This window comes from Pseudophryne corroboree, chromosome 7 (assembly GCF_028390025.1).
Source record: "Pseudophryne corroboree isolate aPseCor3 chromosome 7, aPseCor3.hap2, whole genome shotgun sequence".
Lineage (NCBI taxonomy): Eukaryota > Metazoa > Chordata > Amphibia > Anura > Myobatrachidae > Pseudophryne > Pseudophryne corroboree.
The window spans coordinates 92,414,888-92,432,594 of record NC_086450.1 but is presented as its reverse complement, the minus strand read 5'-3'; the positions used below and the strand labels follow the sequence as shown (position 1 = coordinate 92,432,594).

The following is a 17,707-nucleotide window of genomic DNA, read 5'->3' as shown; positions in this document are numbered from 1 at the left end:
CCCCCCACCCGCGGGACACTGCGACCCGCGGGTGGGACAGCGGGACAGACCGTGAAAAATGGGACTGTCCCGCCGAAATCGGGACAGTTGGGAGGTATGGCTAATGGTGTCCAGTAGCCTAAGAAGCCCAAGCTGGCTGCAAGCAGGCAGGTTCGCTTCTTCTCCCCTTAGTCCCTCGATGCAGTGAGCCTGTTGCCAGCAGGTCTCACTGAAAATAAAAAACCTAAAACTAACTTTTATCTAAGAAGCTCAGGAGAGCCCCCTAGATTGCACCCTGCTCGGTTGGGCACAAAAATCTAACTGAGGCTTGGAGGAGGGTCATAGGGGGAGGAGCCAGTGCACACCAGGTAGTCCTAAAGCTTTCTTTTTGTGCCCAGTCTCCTGCGGAGCCGCTATTCCCCATGGTCCTTACGGAGTTCCCAGCATCCACTAGGACGTCAGAGAAACATACAGTATATGCAGTAATACCTTATCTTTTGCTGAATAAAAACCAGGATTTGGAGCTACTGTAACTTAAACACCTTCATAAATCACAGGTACTTGTACATGTCTTCTGTTTATTGTAATCAATTGATTGTCAAGTAAAAAGAAAAAACCTAAAAGTAAATTTGTATTGTTTTCACGTACCTCGCATAGTTCCAATTAATGGTTTTCTAGCCCTGCAGTTAATAAAAGTACTATATAATATGATGACTGAAACTCACCTTTTGCATTGCTGTCAGCCTGACGGATTTCCTTGCAGCTCCTGTACTTGTAGTCATATATATTGGTAGGAGGTAGTGGGTGCAAATCTGTCCTGTCACCCTCCCAACATGAAAAGAGTTCTAGGATATTTTGCTTCAACTGGAGCCATGAGCTGCGGTCTGGCAAAATTTGGAAAAAAAAAAAAGCTAAAGCCAAAATTGTATTTTACTGAATTATTTATTCATGAAAATAATGCACAGTTTTTAATAATGAAATAATAACAAAGACTGCACAACACCACAGGCTACAGATCTCTGCTGAAGAGCTTGCCATCTATTACAGTTGCTGAGATGAAAATCACATTACAGCCTCAATCCTATGGTCAGAGCATTACTTACTTCAGTTATGTGAACTTCTAAAAGTGCTGCACTCCTTTATATTTACTTACCACAAGTAGCACATTGGCCTTCAGTAGATAACAGGAACAGGAGAGCCAGACTGAAAATCAGCATCTTTCTCCTGGCACAAGTAAGGAAACTGAGTCATTATTAAGGTCAGATTATAATCATTAAATGATTACTTGCTATATACAACAATATGCATGCATACTGGGCCTGATTTAGGGTTAGATGGTACCAGTTTGCCCCATGGTTAGATCATGTTAGGCTACAGCAGGTTCAATGTAAAATAAGCAGACAGATTTAGAGTTGGAGGGGTGTGTGTACTAATTCAACTGTAATTTGTAGTATAAAAATAGAGGTTTCCAATATTTGTCTCATATATACAGTACAATAGCAGTCAGAAGTTTGTCCTGTATGACAGGGTGGCCAGACCATTGGAGTCGGTGATCTTCTTTGAAAGCTGAAGAGCTTTTGTGAGCTACCTGGGTGGCACGCATCCAAATATGGGGCATGGTCTAACAAAAAAGGGGAGTGATCTCGCTGCACAGGGTGTATAGACTATCTCGCCCGAAATCACACATTGGCCTCCACAGTAATAAAAAATATTGCCCCCATAGAAAAAAACCTCAAACACATTGCCCCACACAGAAAAAACCTCAAACACATTGCTCCCACACAGGAAAAAAACCCAAACATATTGCCCCACAGGAAATACCCTTAAACACATTGCCCACACACAGGAAAAAATGCAAACATTGCCCCCACAGAAACAAACACATTGCCCCACACAGGAAAAATCTCAAACACATTGCCCCACACAGGAAAAAAATTCTCTCACACACACACTGTCCTACAACAGGTAAAATATAGTCTCCAACAAAAAAACTATAATAAATTGCCTCAGCCCTCACCTCAATCTCACCTTCCCCATAAAGACAGCAGCAGCTTTGCAGTGGGTGGCTGCGGTTACCACCATACCCATCATTTTTGGTTAGTAAGAGGGTACCATCATCAGTCACACTGCCCCCCCAACCAAACTATCCTTGCCTCCTGCAACCTGACTCTCAGGCTGAAGCACAGTTGGAACCAGTGTCGGGCATGATAGATAAATGTATACATAGTAAATACTGTTAGTGCATGCATGGTAAATACACCAAGAAAATTTGCAGTATAATGTAACATACAGTATGTGTAACACCCCTGGGGTTGGCAGGGTATGTCTAAGTGATTGAGAGAGGTATCACAGGTGTTGGGTGGCTGTGTGGTGGACCTTTACCCTGAAGTGTTGTTCCCCATTTTTTGTCTCATAGCAACATGCTCAGAGAGGTAGGAAAGACTGATACAAATTGGGAGAGTTGGGAGATTGAGAGTCATCAATTCCAACAAGAAGTTTTTTTAATTGATCTGCAATGATCTTGGAATTTGGGATGATTGCGTAATTAAAGGACGTTGCTTTGGTTGTAAATCACAAAAAAAGAAGACTTTGGCTTACCGGAATAACAGGAATATATAATTCTGTACAGTTCACACCACAAAAGATCATCCAATATGCAAAAGACCGTCAATTAAAATCACAGAAGAAGAAGAAGAAGAAGAAGAAGAAGAAGAAGAAGAAGTGGAATCAGGATGCAAAACAATTGGAATCACAAAGTTAACATAAAAACATTGGAATCGTGAAATTATATTAGACACTATGCATTCCAATCTACAATGTGATTATAAGAAAAATAATGACAATGCATTCAGTAATCCTAAATACTGACTTTCTACCTCTCCTTAGCCAAGGTAACAAATATCTTCACTGGGAATTGTCGTTGGAGCTCTTATTAAAGTCTGCTGTGCCACAGCGTGTCAAAGTGGAATGGGCACACAGTTGCTAGGGGGGATCCTGGGATGGAGAATGTCAATGCTACTCAGCTCTTTATTACAAAAAGGATATAGCTAGCAAAGGAATAGCAATGTCTCCATACAATGTCACTTATGTCACAATAAGTGGGCTTTTGTGTAGAACATACTCAGCCTCTTTCAGTTGCAGGGCTTGATTAAGTCTTGCATACTTAGCTCAGTCCTTCCATCAACAACTATCTGTCTGCGTTGCACCAACTCCTTTAGCATCAATACGTCTCAAATTTTTAAACTCAGCCCCTGAACAATATTTCTCTTGAACTTGTAATAAACTCAGTCCTTGTTTTAGCTTTCTTTCTATGGGTCTTAACTGGCAGAATATGGAGCTGCTGGCTACACCCTTCATAAACAGTGGTTGGTCTGTAACACAGGTGGCGGCGGCTGAAGGCACACTTGCCTGTGGCTGGCTGGCAGTTTCAAACAGTACTCACTCAGACCCAGAGTTTCAGGCTGGCTGCTCTTGCTTTAATGGCTCCTCTCTCTCAAAATGGCTGCAGCATCCTTTTAAAAGGCCTGGTGATGTCTGGTCCTCCAGACGTGGCATCTTAACACCCGCGCTCCAGCAACACTTCGCTGCTCTTCCTTAGCAGCACTGCTCTCACCGCTCAGCATCCTGCGGCTGTCTCTAACATACAGCTCCCGCTCTGCTCTTTGTTCTTCCATCTGCCAGCACTCACAATGCTCTCCATCTTCTTCTTCCCAGCACTCTCTGCTTCTCCCATCAGCCTCTCACCAATCAGCTCTCCCTCCTGAGGCCACGTGACCGGACCGCAGGTCTGCAGTTAACTTCTCCTGCCCCAGCATTTCTCTCCCTTCTGTGGAGCTGCAGCAAATGTTTTTAAAGGGGCACACACACCAAGTTCTGGGGTGTCACATATTAATAATGTATCATTTAAGTGTACAATCTTGAACCTGAACCCTAGAGGAGGGTGTAGGCCCCCAGGCAGTAGGACCCACCAGGGGATTCCCCTGTACCACTCTGGGCCATTCCAACCCTGGATGGAACAGAGCTGTCAAATGTGACAGCCTCAGCCAATAAGAATCAGCCTGATTCCCATTGGCTATTGCTGTCACAGTGACAGCCTACAGAGACAGCTGTGGCTACAACTAGTCGTGGCTGCTGCAGCAAGTCAATAAGGATCAGCCTGATTCGTAATGGCTACTGCTGGCCTGGCAGCTGTAAACTGCATACTCCGTGATTGACTGGTTCCATGTCTGTGGTCGAACAGTTGATTACGATCAACGCTTTGGCCACTTCTACTGTTTTTTCTAACTTTAAATGAAAGCCAAATATTATTTACTTATTAGCAGTTATGTGGTACCCCACTAAAAAGCCCTGTGTGGATACTGTGTTCCCAGCGTCAGGAGGAAAACTGACGCTGCAGGGGTTAACAAGCCCCTCCTTTCTCCTGTGACATGAACAGCATAACCCGGCAGACACTAGGACCCAGAGGAGAGCAGCTGCAGTGCCTGGAGAGTGGGAGGACTGGCGCCCCACTATTGGCAGATTCCCCTGCACCTGGGAGGAGCCTGTAGAGCATGGAAAAGGAGGCGGGGTTACCTCCCGGTGGAGCCCTGTGGGGAGATGAGTTAGTGGAGGAGTTACCTCCTGAGGTGATTGTGAGGAGAGCCTGGAGGTGATCTCTGTGTGGAGCGGAGGAAGAGCGCTGCCGAGGGAACCTGACAGGAGAGGGCTGTGCTGTGGAGAAGCTGCCCCAGGTCGTGGTGGGCACGCTAGGGGGAGAGCGATGTGAGCTGACCGGGACACAGAGACAGGGACGTCTTTTCATATGGGCTCAATGGGCTCTTGCCCAAGGGCCCCAGGAGTATAAGGGCCCTAGGCTGAAAGCTGAGGGTCCCCTCTTTCCAGGGATACCAGATTTTGAAAATCAGCCCTGGGGAACCGGAGATATCCGACTTGAAAGCAGTGGTCCCCATCCAAGCCTGATAATTGCTTTTTCCAGCCAGATATCTCGGGTTCTGTCTGACTTAGAGTTTTCTGAGTGTATAATCCAAAAGCTGGGACTCTCCCCATTTGGTGGACACTGGCAGCTTATCTCTACTATGCCCAGAATCAGAGATATCAGTGTCACAACTGAGGGCCTGAGCTGACGGAAGGCAGCCTCAGTTGTAGGGGCTGAGATGTACCGGAACCTGGGAGGTTGTATCAGACCCCTGGACATGTAAGTAACATGAAGAGAAACCGCCCGAAGGCGTGACCACGACAACTTGAGTAAAAGTCAATGATATTTATTTATGACAAACTCCATGCATCACAGTAGCAGTAAAAGGTAACATAAAAATCAGCAGAGAAATAATAATACAGTTCCTGGGTACTACAGGGTGGCAGGGGCCACAGAGCTCTGGTGGTATGAGACAGTTCTTATTATCTGCAAGTTGGAAAGTCCTTACCAGGCTCAACTGTAGCAATGAGGAAAGCCCAGGGTCGTACCAGCTGGTGTTCCAGGGAAAGCTGGACTGCTGTAGATAAAATGCTGCTGTGGGTACTGGTTAGAACCAGACAGGTGTTGGCACGGAGTGGATACTGGCTGGAACCAGTTAAATAATAAATAAAGCTTGAGAGCGATGCAATGTAGATGAAATGTAGAATTTGAGAGCGGAGAAATAATAATACCGGTGGAGAGTGGTAAACTGCAGAAAGGACACCGGCCCTTTAAGAGAAGCTGTACACTGCTGGAAGCTGAGCTGGAAGCAGGTGATGTTGTAGCTGGAAACAGGTGAGTCCAGTATGGATCGGAGAGTCAGGCTACACCGCAGATGGAATGCTGGTGCGGGTCTCTATAGCAGAAGTCTGGAGACAGGAGCTGGAACCTGGAAGACATTCACAAAAGAGAGACAAACTGGAACTAGGTTTGACAACCAAAGCACTGACGCCTTCCTTGCTCAGGCACAACCTATTTATACCTGCAGCAAGGAAGGCGTTGGCTAGGCAATTATGCAAATTAATAATACTGACAACGGATTGGTAGGAATGATCAGCTGACAGAATCCAAGATGGCTGCGCCCATGCAGACACTTGGAGGGAAGTTTGGATTGTAATCCATGTGGTCTGGAAAACAGTAATGGCGGCGCCGGCCACCGGAGACAGGAGACGCCAGGCTGACAGATGCACATCCGACCACGCGGACACAGCGGAGGCCGCGGCTGACGTAATCGCCACTCTGAATGCAGAAGCTCAGGGACGGCGGCGGAGGCCGCGGGAGACGCCATGCCAGATGTATAAGGCGTTACTGTGACTGCGTCCAGAGAGACAGGAGAGGATGCGGGAATGTGCACATCAGGATAACAGATGGGATCCGGTCCTGGAGCGCTGAGCCAGCCTTAGGAGGCATCTGATAGGTAAGAAATGGCGTCCAGATACCCGGATCGTGACAGCACCCCCCCTTTAGGAGTGGCCCCAGGACACTTCTTTGGCTTTTGAGGAAACTTGGAATGGAATCTCCGGACCAAGGCAGGAGCATGGACATCAGAAGCATTGGTCCATGAACGTTCCTCAGGGCCATAACCCTTCCAGTCAATAAGATACTGAAGTTGACTGTAACGGTGACGTGAGTCCAGGATCTTGGCTACTTCATACTCAACGCCTCGTTGAGTTTGGACTTTCGGAGTTGGAGGAAGTGAGGAATGAAACCGATTCAAGATTAACGGTTTCAACAGGGAAACATGGAATGTCCTGGGTATCTTTAAGAAGGGAGGCAACTGGAGTCTGTAAGCAACAGGATTGATGACTTGATCAATTTTAAAAGGACCGATGTAGCGAGGTGCAAACTTCATACTGGGAACTCTTAAACCTCAAATTCTTCGTGGATAACCATACCCGATCACCCACCTTGAGAGCAGGAACTGCTCGACGCTTCTTATCCGCAAACTTCTTGTACCTGAACGATGCCTTGAGCAGAGCTGATCGTACGCTCTTCCAGATATTGGCAAACTGATGCAAGGTGATATCCACTGCGGGAACAGAAGTTGCTGGAAGCGGTTGGAACTCAGGGACTTTAGGGTGGAATCCAAAGTTGGTGAAGAATGGTGTTGAAGAAGATGAAGAATGATACTGGTTGTTATGACAGAACTCGGCCCAGGGAAGTAATTGAACCCAGTCATCTTGAGAGGAGGACACATAGATGCGGAGGAAGGCCTCCAAGTCCTGATTCACCCTCTCAGTTTGACCATTAGTCTGAGGATGGTAAGCCGTGGAAAACTTTAGCTTGACTTGGAGGACTTGACATAAACTTCGCCAGAATTTGGCTGTGAATTGAACTCCTCGATCTGAGATAATTTCTTCTGGAAGACCGTGGAGTCGAAAGATCTCTTGTATGAATACTTGAGCCAACTTGGAAGCTGACGGAAGACCGGTGAGAGGAATGAAGTGTGCCATCTTGTTGAACCGGTCAACTACCACCCAGATGGTATTAAACTTGTTGCACATGGGCAAATCTGTAATAAAATCCATCGACAAATGGGTCCATGGTCGACGGGGAACAGATAGTGGAACCAGTTGCCCCGCAGGCGACTGGCGGGATACTTTATGTTGAGCACACTTTGGGCAAGATGCAATAAACTCCAAAACGTCCTTTTTCAGAGTTGGCCACCAATAGGACCTAGAGATAAACTCCAGGGTTTTTTGGATACCTGTATGTCCGGCAAAGCGGGAAGCATGGGCCCAATGCATGAGCTTCTTCCTTAGTGTCGGCTTCACAAAACTTTTCCCTGATGGGGGCGTAGAGTCCATCCCTACCGTGGAGAATGAAAACGGATTTATAATAGGATGCTTGTCTGAAGACTCTGACTCATTTTCTTGCTCCCATGAGCGGGAAAGGGCATCGGCCTTGCGATTCTGAGAGCCCGGACAGAACTGGAGTTTAAAGTCGAACCTGGAAAAGAAAAGTGCCCATCTGGCCTGACGAGGGTTGAGACATTGTGCGCCTTTCAGATATAGAAGGTTCTTGTGGTCTGTAAGGATGGTGATTGAATGAGAAGCTCCCTCCAACAGATATCTCCACTCCTCTAGAGCGAGCTTGATGGCTAGCAACTCCTGGTCGCCAATGGCATAGTTGCGTTCCGCGGGGGAGAACTTCCGTGAGAAGAAACTGCAAGGATGTAAATGGCCATCTTTAGCCCTCTGAGATAACACCGCTCCTACTCCAACGGAGGAGGCATCCACCTCTAAGATGAAAGGAGAGTCGATGTCAGGCTGTTTCAGGACAGGCGCAGAGATGAACCTCTGTTTTAAAAGATGAAAAGCTTGCATGGCTTCTTCAGACCACTTGGACGGGTTAGCACCCTTCTTGGTGAAAGCAGTAATAGGCGCCACAATGGTGGAAAAGTCTCGTATAAACTTTCGGTAATAATTGGCGAACCCTAAGAACCTCTGGACCCCTTTGAGGGTTAAGGGTACCGGACAATTCTGGATTGCCTGTAGTTTCTCAGGATCCATCTCTAGTCCGGAACCGGACACAATGTACCCTAGAAACGGAATGGACTTGACTTCAAAGACGCATTTCTCTAATTTGCAATAGAGATGATTGACACGGAGACGGGACAGAACCTCCTTTACCCAAAAACGATGTTCCTCTAAATTGTTGGCAAAAATGAGGATATCATCTAGATAAACCACGACATGACGGTATAGAATGTCTCTGAAGATCTCATTGACGAAATGCTGGAAGACAGCTGGAGCATTGCTCAATCCGAAGGGCATGACGAGGTACTCATAATGTCCGTCACGGGTGTTAAATGCGGTCTTCCACTCGTCACCCTCACGGATCCGGATGAGATTGTATGCACCTCTCAAGTCCAGCTTTGTAAAGATGGTAGCACCGCTAACTCTGTCAAAGAGCTCAGTAATCAGGGGTAAAGGATAGCGGTTCTTGATGGTAATGTCGTTCAAACCTCTGTAGTCGATGCACGGCCGCAGACCACCATCCTTCTTTTTTACAAAAAAGAAGCCTGCGCCGGCTGGAGAAGAAGAAGGTCGAATGAACCCCTTTGCTAGGTTCTCTTTAATGTATTCCTCCATAGAATGCGTCTCGGGCAGAGACAATGGATAAGTTCGGCCTCGAGGTGGAACCTTCCCTGGAACGAGATCAATCGGGCAGTCCCATTCTCTATGAGGAGGAAGGATATCAGCAGAAGCTTTACTGAACACATCCGTGAAATCTTGATATGGAGGAGGTGGAACATCAGACGACCTGGGGGAGGAAGAACAGACAGGCAACACTTTAAACAAACATGTCTCAGCACAGGAGGAACCCCATGCCAGGATTTGCGTAGTCGTCCAATCAATTGTAGGATTGTGAAGACGGAGCCATGGAAGGCCCAGGACCACAGGATGTGTGGCTCTTGGAATCACTAAAAGTGAAATAAGTTCGGAATGAAGAACTCCCACTCTCAGACGAACTGGTAGAGTCCTTAGAGCAATAACTGTATCAAAAATTTTACTGCCATCCACGGCAGTTAAGGAAAAGGAGGAAGGAAGTCTCTCGGTGGGTAGGGACCACCGTTTAACATAGGCTTCGGTAATAAAGTTCCCAGCTGCTCCGGAATCCAGGAGGGCAATGACGTTCTGATAACGTTGAGCAACTTGAAGCGAGACTGGGAGATTACAATCTTGAGGAGATGGAGAGGAGATCATTACTCCTAGCCGGCCCTCTCCTTGGCGAGCTAGGATTTGGAGTTTTCCCGGACGTTTGGGACAGGCATTAATAGTGTGAGACGGAGCTGCACAATACAGACAGAGAGACTCAGAGAGACGTCTTCGGCGCTCAGCAGGAGTTAAACGGGAACGGCCAATTTGCATGGGTTCATCTTTAGTTGGTGACAGTTGGCGAGGAGGAGGAGCAGAAGATTTTGGAGCAGATGATCTTCCACGCTCAATTGCTCTCTCTCTGAAACGTAAGTCAACTTTTGTACAAAGTGAGATTAGCTCATCTAACTTGGAGGGTAAGTCTCTGGTAGCTAACTCATCTTTAATACGCTCGGATAAACCATGCCAGAATGCAGCATACAGGGCCTCGTCGTTCCATGCCAGTTCAGATACCAGGATCTGGAACTGTATAAGATATTGTCCTACAGTATGTGATCCCTGGCGTAAACGGAGATTCTCAGACGAAGCTGAAGTTACCCGGCCTGGCTCGTCGAAGATGCGCCTGAATGTTGACATGAATGCAGTGTAAGAAGATAGCAGGGTGTCGGACCTCTCCCATAACGGTGATGCCCAGTCAAGGGCTGAGCCACTGAGAAGAGAGATGATGTAGGCAATTTTTGTTCGGTCACTGGGAAAATTGCCAGGTTGTAGCTCAAACTGAATCTCACACTGGTTGAGAAATCCCCTGCAGAATCTTGGAGATCCGTCAAATTTTGCTGGCGTTGGAAGATGAAGACGTGGAGCAGAAACGGGTAAGGTGGGTGGGGTTATAGTTGGAGTCACTGTGGTTGACGCCCCAGATGCGCCTGATCCACGGAGAGTTGTCTGAATCTCATCCAGCCGAGTAGAGAGATCCTGGAGACAGCGGATGATGTGGCCCTGTGCAGCCTCCTGATGTTCAAGTCGGGCTGCCAGTTCTTGCATCGGCCTGGCCGCTTGATCCTGGTCTCCGGCTGGATTCATTTGGTCAGTGCTTACTGTCACAACTGAGGGCCTGAGCTGACGGAAGGCAGCCTCAGTTGTAGGGGCTGAGATGTACCGGAACCTGGGAGGTTGCATCAGACCCCTGGACATGTAAGTAACATGAAGAGAAACCGCCCGAAGGCGTGACCACGACAACTTGAGTAAAAGTCAATGATATTTATTTATGACAAACTCCATGCATCACAGTAGCAGTAAAAGGTAACATAAAAATCAGCAGAGAAATAATAATACAGTTCCTGGGTACTACAGGGTGGCAGGGGCCACAGAGCTCTGGTGGCATGAGACAGTTCTTATTATCTGCAAGTTGGAAAGTCCTTACCAGGCTCAACTGTAGCAATGAGGAAAGCCCAGGGTCGTACCAGCTGGTGTTCCAGGGAAAGCTGGACTGCTGTAGATAAAATGCTGCTGTGGGTACTGGTTAGAACCAGACAGGTGTTGGCACGGAGTGGATACTGGCTGGAACCAGTTAAATAATAAATAAAGCTTGAGAGCGATGCAATGTAGATGAAATGTAGAATTTGAGAGCGGAGAAATAATAATACCGGTGGAGAGTGGTAAACTGCAGAAAGGACACCGGCCCTTTAAGAGAAGCTGTACACTGCTGGAAGCTGAGCTGGAAGCAGGTGATGTTGTAGCTGGAAACAGGTGAGTCCAGTATGGATCGGAGAGTCAGGCTACACCGCAGATGGAATGCTGGTGCGGGTCTCTATAGCAGAAGTCTGGAGACAGGAGCTGGAACCTGGAAGACATTCACAAAAGAGAGACAAACTGGAACTAGGTTTGACAACCAAAGCACTGACGCCTTCCTTGCTCAGGCACAACCTATTTATACCTGCAGCAAGGAAGGCGTTGGCTAGGCAATTATGCAAATTAATAATACTGACAACGGATTGGTAGGAATGATCAGCTGACAGAATCCAAGATGGCTGCGCCCATGCAGACACTTGGAGGGAAGTTTGGATTGTAATCCATGTGGTCTGGAAAACAGTAATGGCGGCGCCGGCCACCGGAGACAGGAGACGCCAGGCTGACAGATGCACATCCGACCACGAGGACACAGCGGAGGCCGCGGCTGACGTAATCGCCACTCTGAATGCAGAAGCTCAGGGACGGCGGCGGAGGCCGCGGGAGACGCCATGCCAGATGTATAAGGCATTACTGTGACTGCGTCCAGAGAGACAGGAGAGGATGCGGGAATGTGCACATCAGGATAACAGATGGGATCCGGTCCTGGAGCGCTGAGCCAGCCTTAGGAGGCATCTGATAGGTAAGAAATGGCGTCCAGATACCCGGATCGTGACAATCAGCCTTCAAGCAGCTGGTCCCTGATCCAGCTCCACACGCCTAATATGCAGTTTTAGATTTTCATTGTTGAATTGCTCTGGCTCCTAAACTCTGATCCCCAAGTCCCCAGAACCACCTGAAAGGTGGAACTCTCTAGTTTTTTTAATCTCATTCAAGGTTAAGAAATATTTTTTCAGGAACTTGAGATATCTGCAGTCAAGCAAGCTGCCCTCCCACCGGAAAATTATAAATATTAAGCCCACTCCACTATCCACCCCTCTCCTACGTATTAAACACCCCCTGCCACCCTGGAAGTCATGTAACAGGGCTTCTTCATTCAGCCCAATGCCCCCTTCTACAGTTTAGCCCCATCTGTGCAGTAAAGGAGTTATTAGCAGAAATTACTGCTCCAGGTCCTACATGCTGAGTGGAAGACAGAACACCCCCTACCACATGCGGTACATCAAAGCTGATGCTGATAGCACCCCTCACCCCTACCGCTGGAGGATGGGTAGGGGGCCCAGTGCATTGCTGTGCCCAGGGGCCTACACTGCTGTTAAGATGGCCCTGCACAGAGAGACACAGAGAGGAAAGGATGAGTCCAGCCACGGAAAGTGACAGTGCCACGCGGTAGGGACGGAGCTGCTGTCAGACCAGTGTTTGCAATGCGCAGACACGAAGACAGCGACCGGGATCGAGACAGTGACCAGAGATTGTGAGGAGATTCAGTCGTGTGTGGAGCAGGGTGAGTGGCCAGTGGCAGTGCCCGCCATCACCAGGTACTTACTCTCCTCACTTTACCTCCGATCACCCAGTTATACATAAAGTGTCAGCATCAGTGCCATCCTGTAACAGTCCTATCCGTTACAGAAGTGATCGGTCAGCCCAAACAATGGCTGCTAGCCCACATCCCAGCAAATCCGCTTCTTAGTTATTGGGGTGGCTCAATAGGTGTTACTTCACCCTTTCTCTTGCAGCCCTTTTTAGAGACTGAGTTACCTACAGAAAAGTGCAACCAGAACACCTCCCTCCACATTTACTAACCGGAGACAATTATTCATTATCTACTGCTGTGTGAACAAAGTGACATACAGCAACGTAGAGGGAGAGAGCGACTGTTTATTAGCCAAGAGTCACACTTATTGCAAGAGGAGAGACTATTGCAGATTATGAAGTGTGGGAGTACCCCAGCTCAGTGATAACCAGTGAGACAGAGTAAACTGAGCTGTCAATATACCCTGCTTGAACTGTTCCTCTCTGCATGCTTGCTTAATTTCACTAAAATGAGCTGTGCAGGATAGCCATCAGGTAGGGGGGGGACACTGCGGGGACTGGAGTTCCGGGCCCTTAACGAAAGAGTTGCCCACCCCTTGCTCCTACCGCCAATACCTGGAGAGCTGCACAGGCAGTGCAATAACAGCGGGATGATGCGCAGGAAGGACATAAAACAAGCCTTTACCTGCACATCAGCTCTGTAAAGCGTTCCTGCAGGTCTGCAATGCTCCACCTACATGTAACATCATGATGTGTGACCTCACATAGGGGTGGAGTGGTGTGGCGGAATCTTTTTTTTTTTGTGTGTGTGTGTGTGTGTGGGGGGGGGGGGGGTCTATTTTGTCATTCCCAGGCCCCACAATTTCTGATGTCAGCCCTAGAGCTGTGTAATCACTGCTTCTTCCTCACCTGCTGCTACCTAACTACACTATGAACTGTGTAACTTTCTGCTTACATAACTGTGAGGAAGAGAAAGGAACTGCATGAGCTATTACTGTATAATGCTTTCTGACTGACTTATACCGCAAGCAGATCGCAAATGCCGGATCCCACCCGGTAAAAGAAACGTGTCCTTACCGGGTGGGATCCGGCATTTGCTCCCCTCTGCTGGCTTTCCGACCCGGCAATATACCGGGTCGGTTGCCATAGCAGCGGGGGGGGGGGGGGGGGAGGGCGCAGCAGCAGCAGGGGCGGGGGTGGAGGCGGCGCTGGGAGATGAGCTCATCTCCTGCGCCGCCTCTCCCTGTGCTGTGAATGAGAACCGTGTCGCATCGACGCGGCTCCCATTCACACTGCACCTGACCCGGTATTCAACCCGGGTATAATCCTTCTTTTATACCGGGTTGAATTACCGGGTCAGGCGACCCGCTATTTCGCCGAAAGTGCTTTCACATCGCACACTGACCCGTGTCGACACGGCAATATGCCGTGTCGATACCGGGTTATTTGTGCCATGTGAAAGGGGTATTATATAACTTGCCTGCATGATAAGCTAAAACCTGCAACTCTTGCTACGGCTCTGCCTCTGCTTACTTTATCACTTCAACAGACTGTTAATAGGCAGCGGATTCTATTTGTGAGGAACTTTAACGAGTATTTACACTTTTTATCGTGCCCTGTAAGAGCCTGTAGTGGACAAAGCATTGACTGGTACATAATGGGGCCACAGGTATAGAGACTTGGTAATAGAGACTTCTAACACCACCCAGTGGACAATTCAGGGTATTATAGTATTTCAGTAATTAAGGAGAGTACGTTCTATTTGCAATTGCATTGATTTGATTTGCATGTCACTTTACCAGAACCGTATTCGTTACTGTCTTCTATTACGGGTGTATCTTCTGCTGTTATATATATGCCACTGTGTGTTGTATCTTGCATTGTTATAGTCTTTTATGTGTGTGTTAAACCCTGCCATTTAACCTAATGAAACCCAGAGCAGTGACCAGTGCTTTTCTGCAAAATAAACACCTAGTCACCGTCCAAATGTGTGGTGATTTTGGGTTGTCTCTTGGAGTCCTCGGCCCTTCTGCCTGAAGCCAGTAAGTGAGCTCAGGAGCAAGCCAATATCGGTGGGGAAATAGATACGACCAACACCGACATCTACACTGACTTCACTACCAACTTACCGTCTTATCACAGTCATACCCCTTTCAGACCGCCAGCTATGAACACGGGTTATTGGCACATGAGCGTGCATAACCCATGTTCATGTGCGGTCTGAAAGGTGCCAAGGTAAAAATAACCGGTATTTCAACCCTGGTAGCGAGCAGGGTTGAACTCGTGTTCAACCCAGCTCGTTATGCGGTGTGAACAGGAGCCATGTTGATGCAACCCATTTCCCGTTCACTGTGTGAGTACGGGCGGCGCTTGGAGAATATGTGATCTCCAAGTGCCGCCCCCACCGCGTCACCGTTGACGTTACCAACCTGGCAATATGCCAGATTGCAGACAGCGGCAGCGGGGCGCCTGAGGCAGGTCGCACCCTGGAAGCTCCCGGGTCAGGCTCCCGGCTGCGACTCGCCTCAGGCGGTGTGAAAGTGGTATTACTTATCTAGTGTCAGCATATTCCATTACGCTTTACAGCTAGTGCACTATAAATTATTAGATATTGATACACAGGGTTAGATGTACTATAAGAGGTAGATGAACTATAATGGCACTATAGCTCTTGCTGCTTCGCCTCTTTACCGAGACAAAGTCGGAAGGTACATTGACGAGATGTAAGAACATCTCGTTTGCTGGAGAGGAGTGAAAATTCACCTTTCTGTTGATCCCAGCTAGAGCACACAGCGCATCAGCTTAGTGCTAAGTTGATGTGCTGTGTGCTCTAGCTGGGATCAACAGTTATATGAAATGTAGCACATCGATATTATATCGATATGCTACATTTCATATAGCAGCACAGATATAGACAGGAGATCATAGAGCCCCTGTCATTCAGCACCCACCACAGCCGCAATACATAGCATGTGCTGATGCCACTTCTCCCCCATATCGACATTTCATACATCTACCCCACAGACTTCAGAATATTGTGATTCCACAATAAAAAATTTGTAAGGGTCCTCAAGAGTAAAAAATAAATACATACATGGTGATTTTATAGGGAAGACTGACCCTGTAGCAGCTAGACCCACTACCATGGATGTTAAGCCTTTGTTAGGAAATACTCTACAGTATATCAGTTTCCCAACCTTGGTCTTCAAGGCACACTGACAGTCCAGGATTTATCCATGCTTGATCACAGATGTGCAAATCAAAATAACTGAGGTACCGATGAAGTCACCTGTGCTCAAGTATGGCTAACCTTGAAACCTGGACTATTAGTGGACGTTGGGGAAGTGCTCTCTCTCTGGGGCTAATTCAGATCTGATCGCTGCTGTGAGTTTTCGCACAGCAGCGATCAGGTCTGAACTGCGTATGCGCCGTCACCGAAGTGCGCCGACGCATACCAGACAGCCAAAGGCTGTCTCAGCCCTGCGATTGCCTCTGCCTGATTGACAGGCAGAGGTGGTCGCTGGGCGGAAGGGGGCAAGCCGGCGGCACTTGGCCGCCGTTTAGGGGGTGCAGTCCGGGCAATGCAGGCATGCCCGGACTGTTGGGGGGGGGGGGGGGGGGGGGGGGGCACACGTAGCCGCTGCGACCCTCACAGTGACGAGTAGCTCCTGAGCTGGCAGGGAGCTACTCCTAAAGTACAAAAGCATTGCCGCTGTGCAATGCTTTTGTACTTGTGCAGGGGGGGGGGGGGGGGAATGCAGGCCTGCCATGCGGGGCAGACCTGGGCGTCCCCCCACATGTCTGTGTGACTGATCGCAGATGTGCTAAATTTAGCACACCTACGATCAGGTCTGAATTAGGCCCACTCTCTCTGCAGTATGAACTGGGGCAATTATTGCTAGAGGAAGCCTGGGTCCATTCTCCACCTGAAGTCATTGTTGCATATGCTAGAGCAGAGGTTCTCAAACTCGGTCCTCGGGGGCCCACACAGTGCATGTTTTGCAGGTCTCCTCACAGAATCGCAAGTGAAATAATTAACTCCACCTGTGGACCTTTTAAAATGTGTCAGTGAGTAATTAATACACCTGTGCACCTGCTGGGTTACCTGCAAAACATGCACTGTGTGTGCCCCCGAGGACCGAGTTTGAGAACCTCTGGTCTAGATATACTACTGCACTGGAGTACACAGTGCATACAGTATGTTGCTATGGCCAAAGCAACACACACACACACAAAATATATGTGTAGTAAAGAGTTGATTTTCTTACCAATCCAGGATATTTTCTTCTTTTCTTACCGAAGGGAATAATAAATTCTGTTTTCCCTTAATGTAATATCTGCTTTATATTGTTCTCCAAAGTCCTTACACAGAGATATTTCAGACACAGGGGCAGGAAACATTGTGTCCCATTGCTATAGTCAGAACATTGAAAAATAAACACGCTTATGAATCCTTTTGGGAACTGAATTGTATAACTCTTGATACAAATTCTTTTACATACTGCATTTTTTTCATTTAACACTATCATCTGTTTCCTGATGTTCTGCACATTATCATAAACAGGATGAGAATCATCACATTGGTACATGGCAGTGATATCATACTCCACAATAATAGAGGATATCAAATTATATTTACAGCCCTGAATATACCTGGAAAATTAAATAAACAGAACAGGTAAACACTAAACACATTATAAAGTATATCTAAATCTTATTTATACATGTAAAAGTGAAAAATAGAAATATGTTACTCTTTATAGCTTATATATAAAATTAATTGGTCTGTTTGTCTGTCTGGTTATGCATTCAGACACCTTTGCACAGATTGGGATAAAACCAAGGCAAGGTGGTCCAAATGGATCCTGGCCAGGTTTTAGTGGATTTATGGTTTGGTGTACGCTAGGCAGAACTTTGTCCCGGGGAGCCAGTTCTGAGCCATCTACTGGATAGATTTGGATGAAAACTTCACAGAGTGGTAATATTAGATAGAAAAAAAGGCATTTTGTTT

General features: G+C 47.6%; 1 protein-coding gene across 2 annotated transcripts in view; it reads right to left on the bottom strand.

Moving 5' to 3' along the window:
- LOC134944660 (intelectin-1-like) overlaps positions 1-17,166 on the bottom strand; it is a 75,419-nt gene extending 58,253 nt beyond the window's left edge. Inside the window, exons 1-4 of one of the 2 annotated variants that reach the window (XM_063933422.1) lie at positions 16,965-17,166; positions 2,578-2,600; positions 1,133-1,203; positions 705-863 (exon numbers count right to left, since the gene is read on the bottom strand). In XM_063933422.1, coding sequence (XP_063789492.1) covers positions 705-863; positions 1,133-1,196 — 223 coding nt within the window. In that variant the 5' untranslated portion in view covers positions 1,197-1,203; positions 2,578-2,600; positions 16,965-17,166. The remainder of the gene's footprint in view (positions 1-704; positions 864-1,132; positions 1,204-2,577; positions 2,601-16,964) is intronic. The other variant, XM_063933421.1, reaches the window with a different exon arrangement.
- Positions 17,167-17,707: the final 541 nt, after the last annotated feature.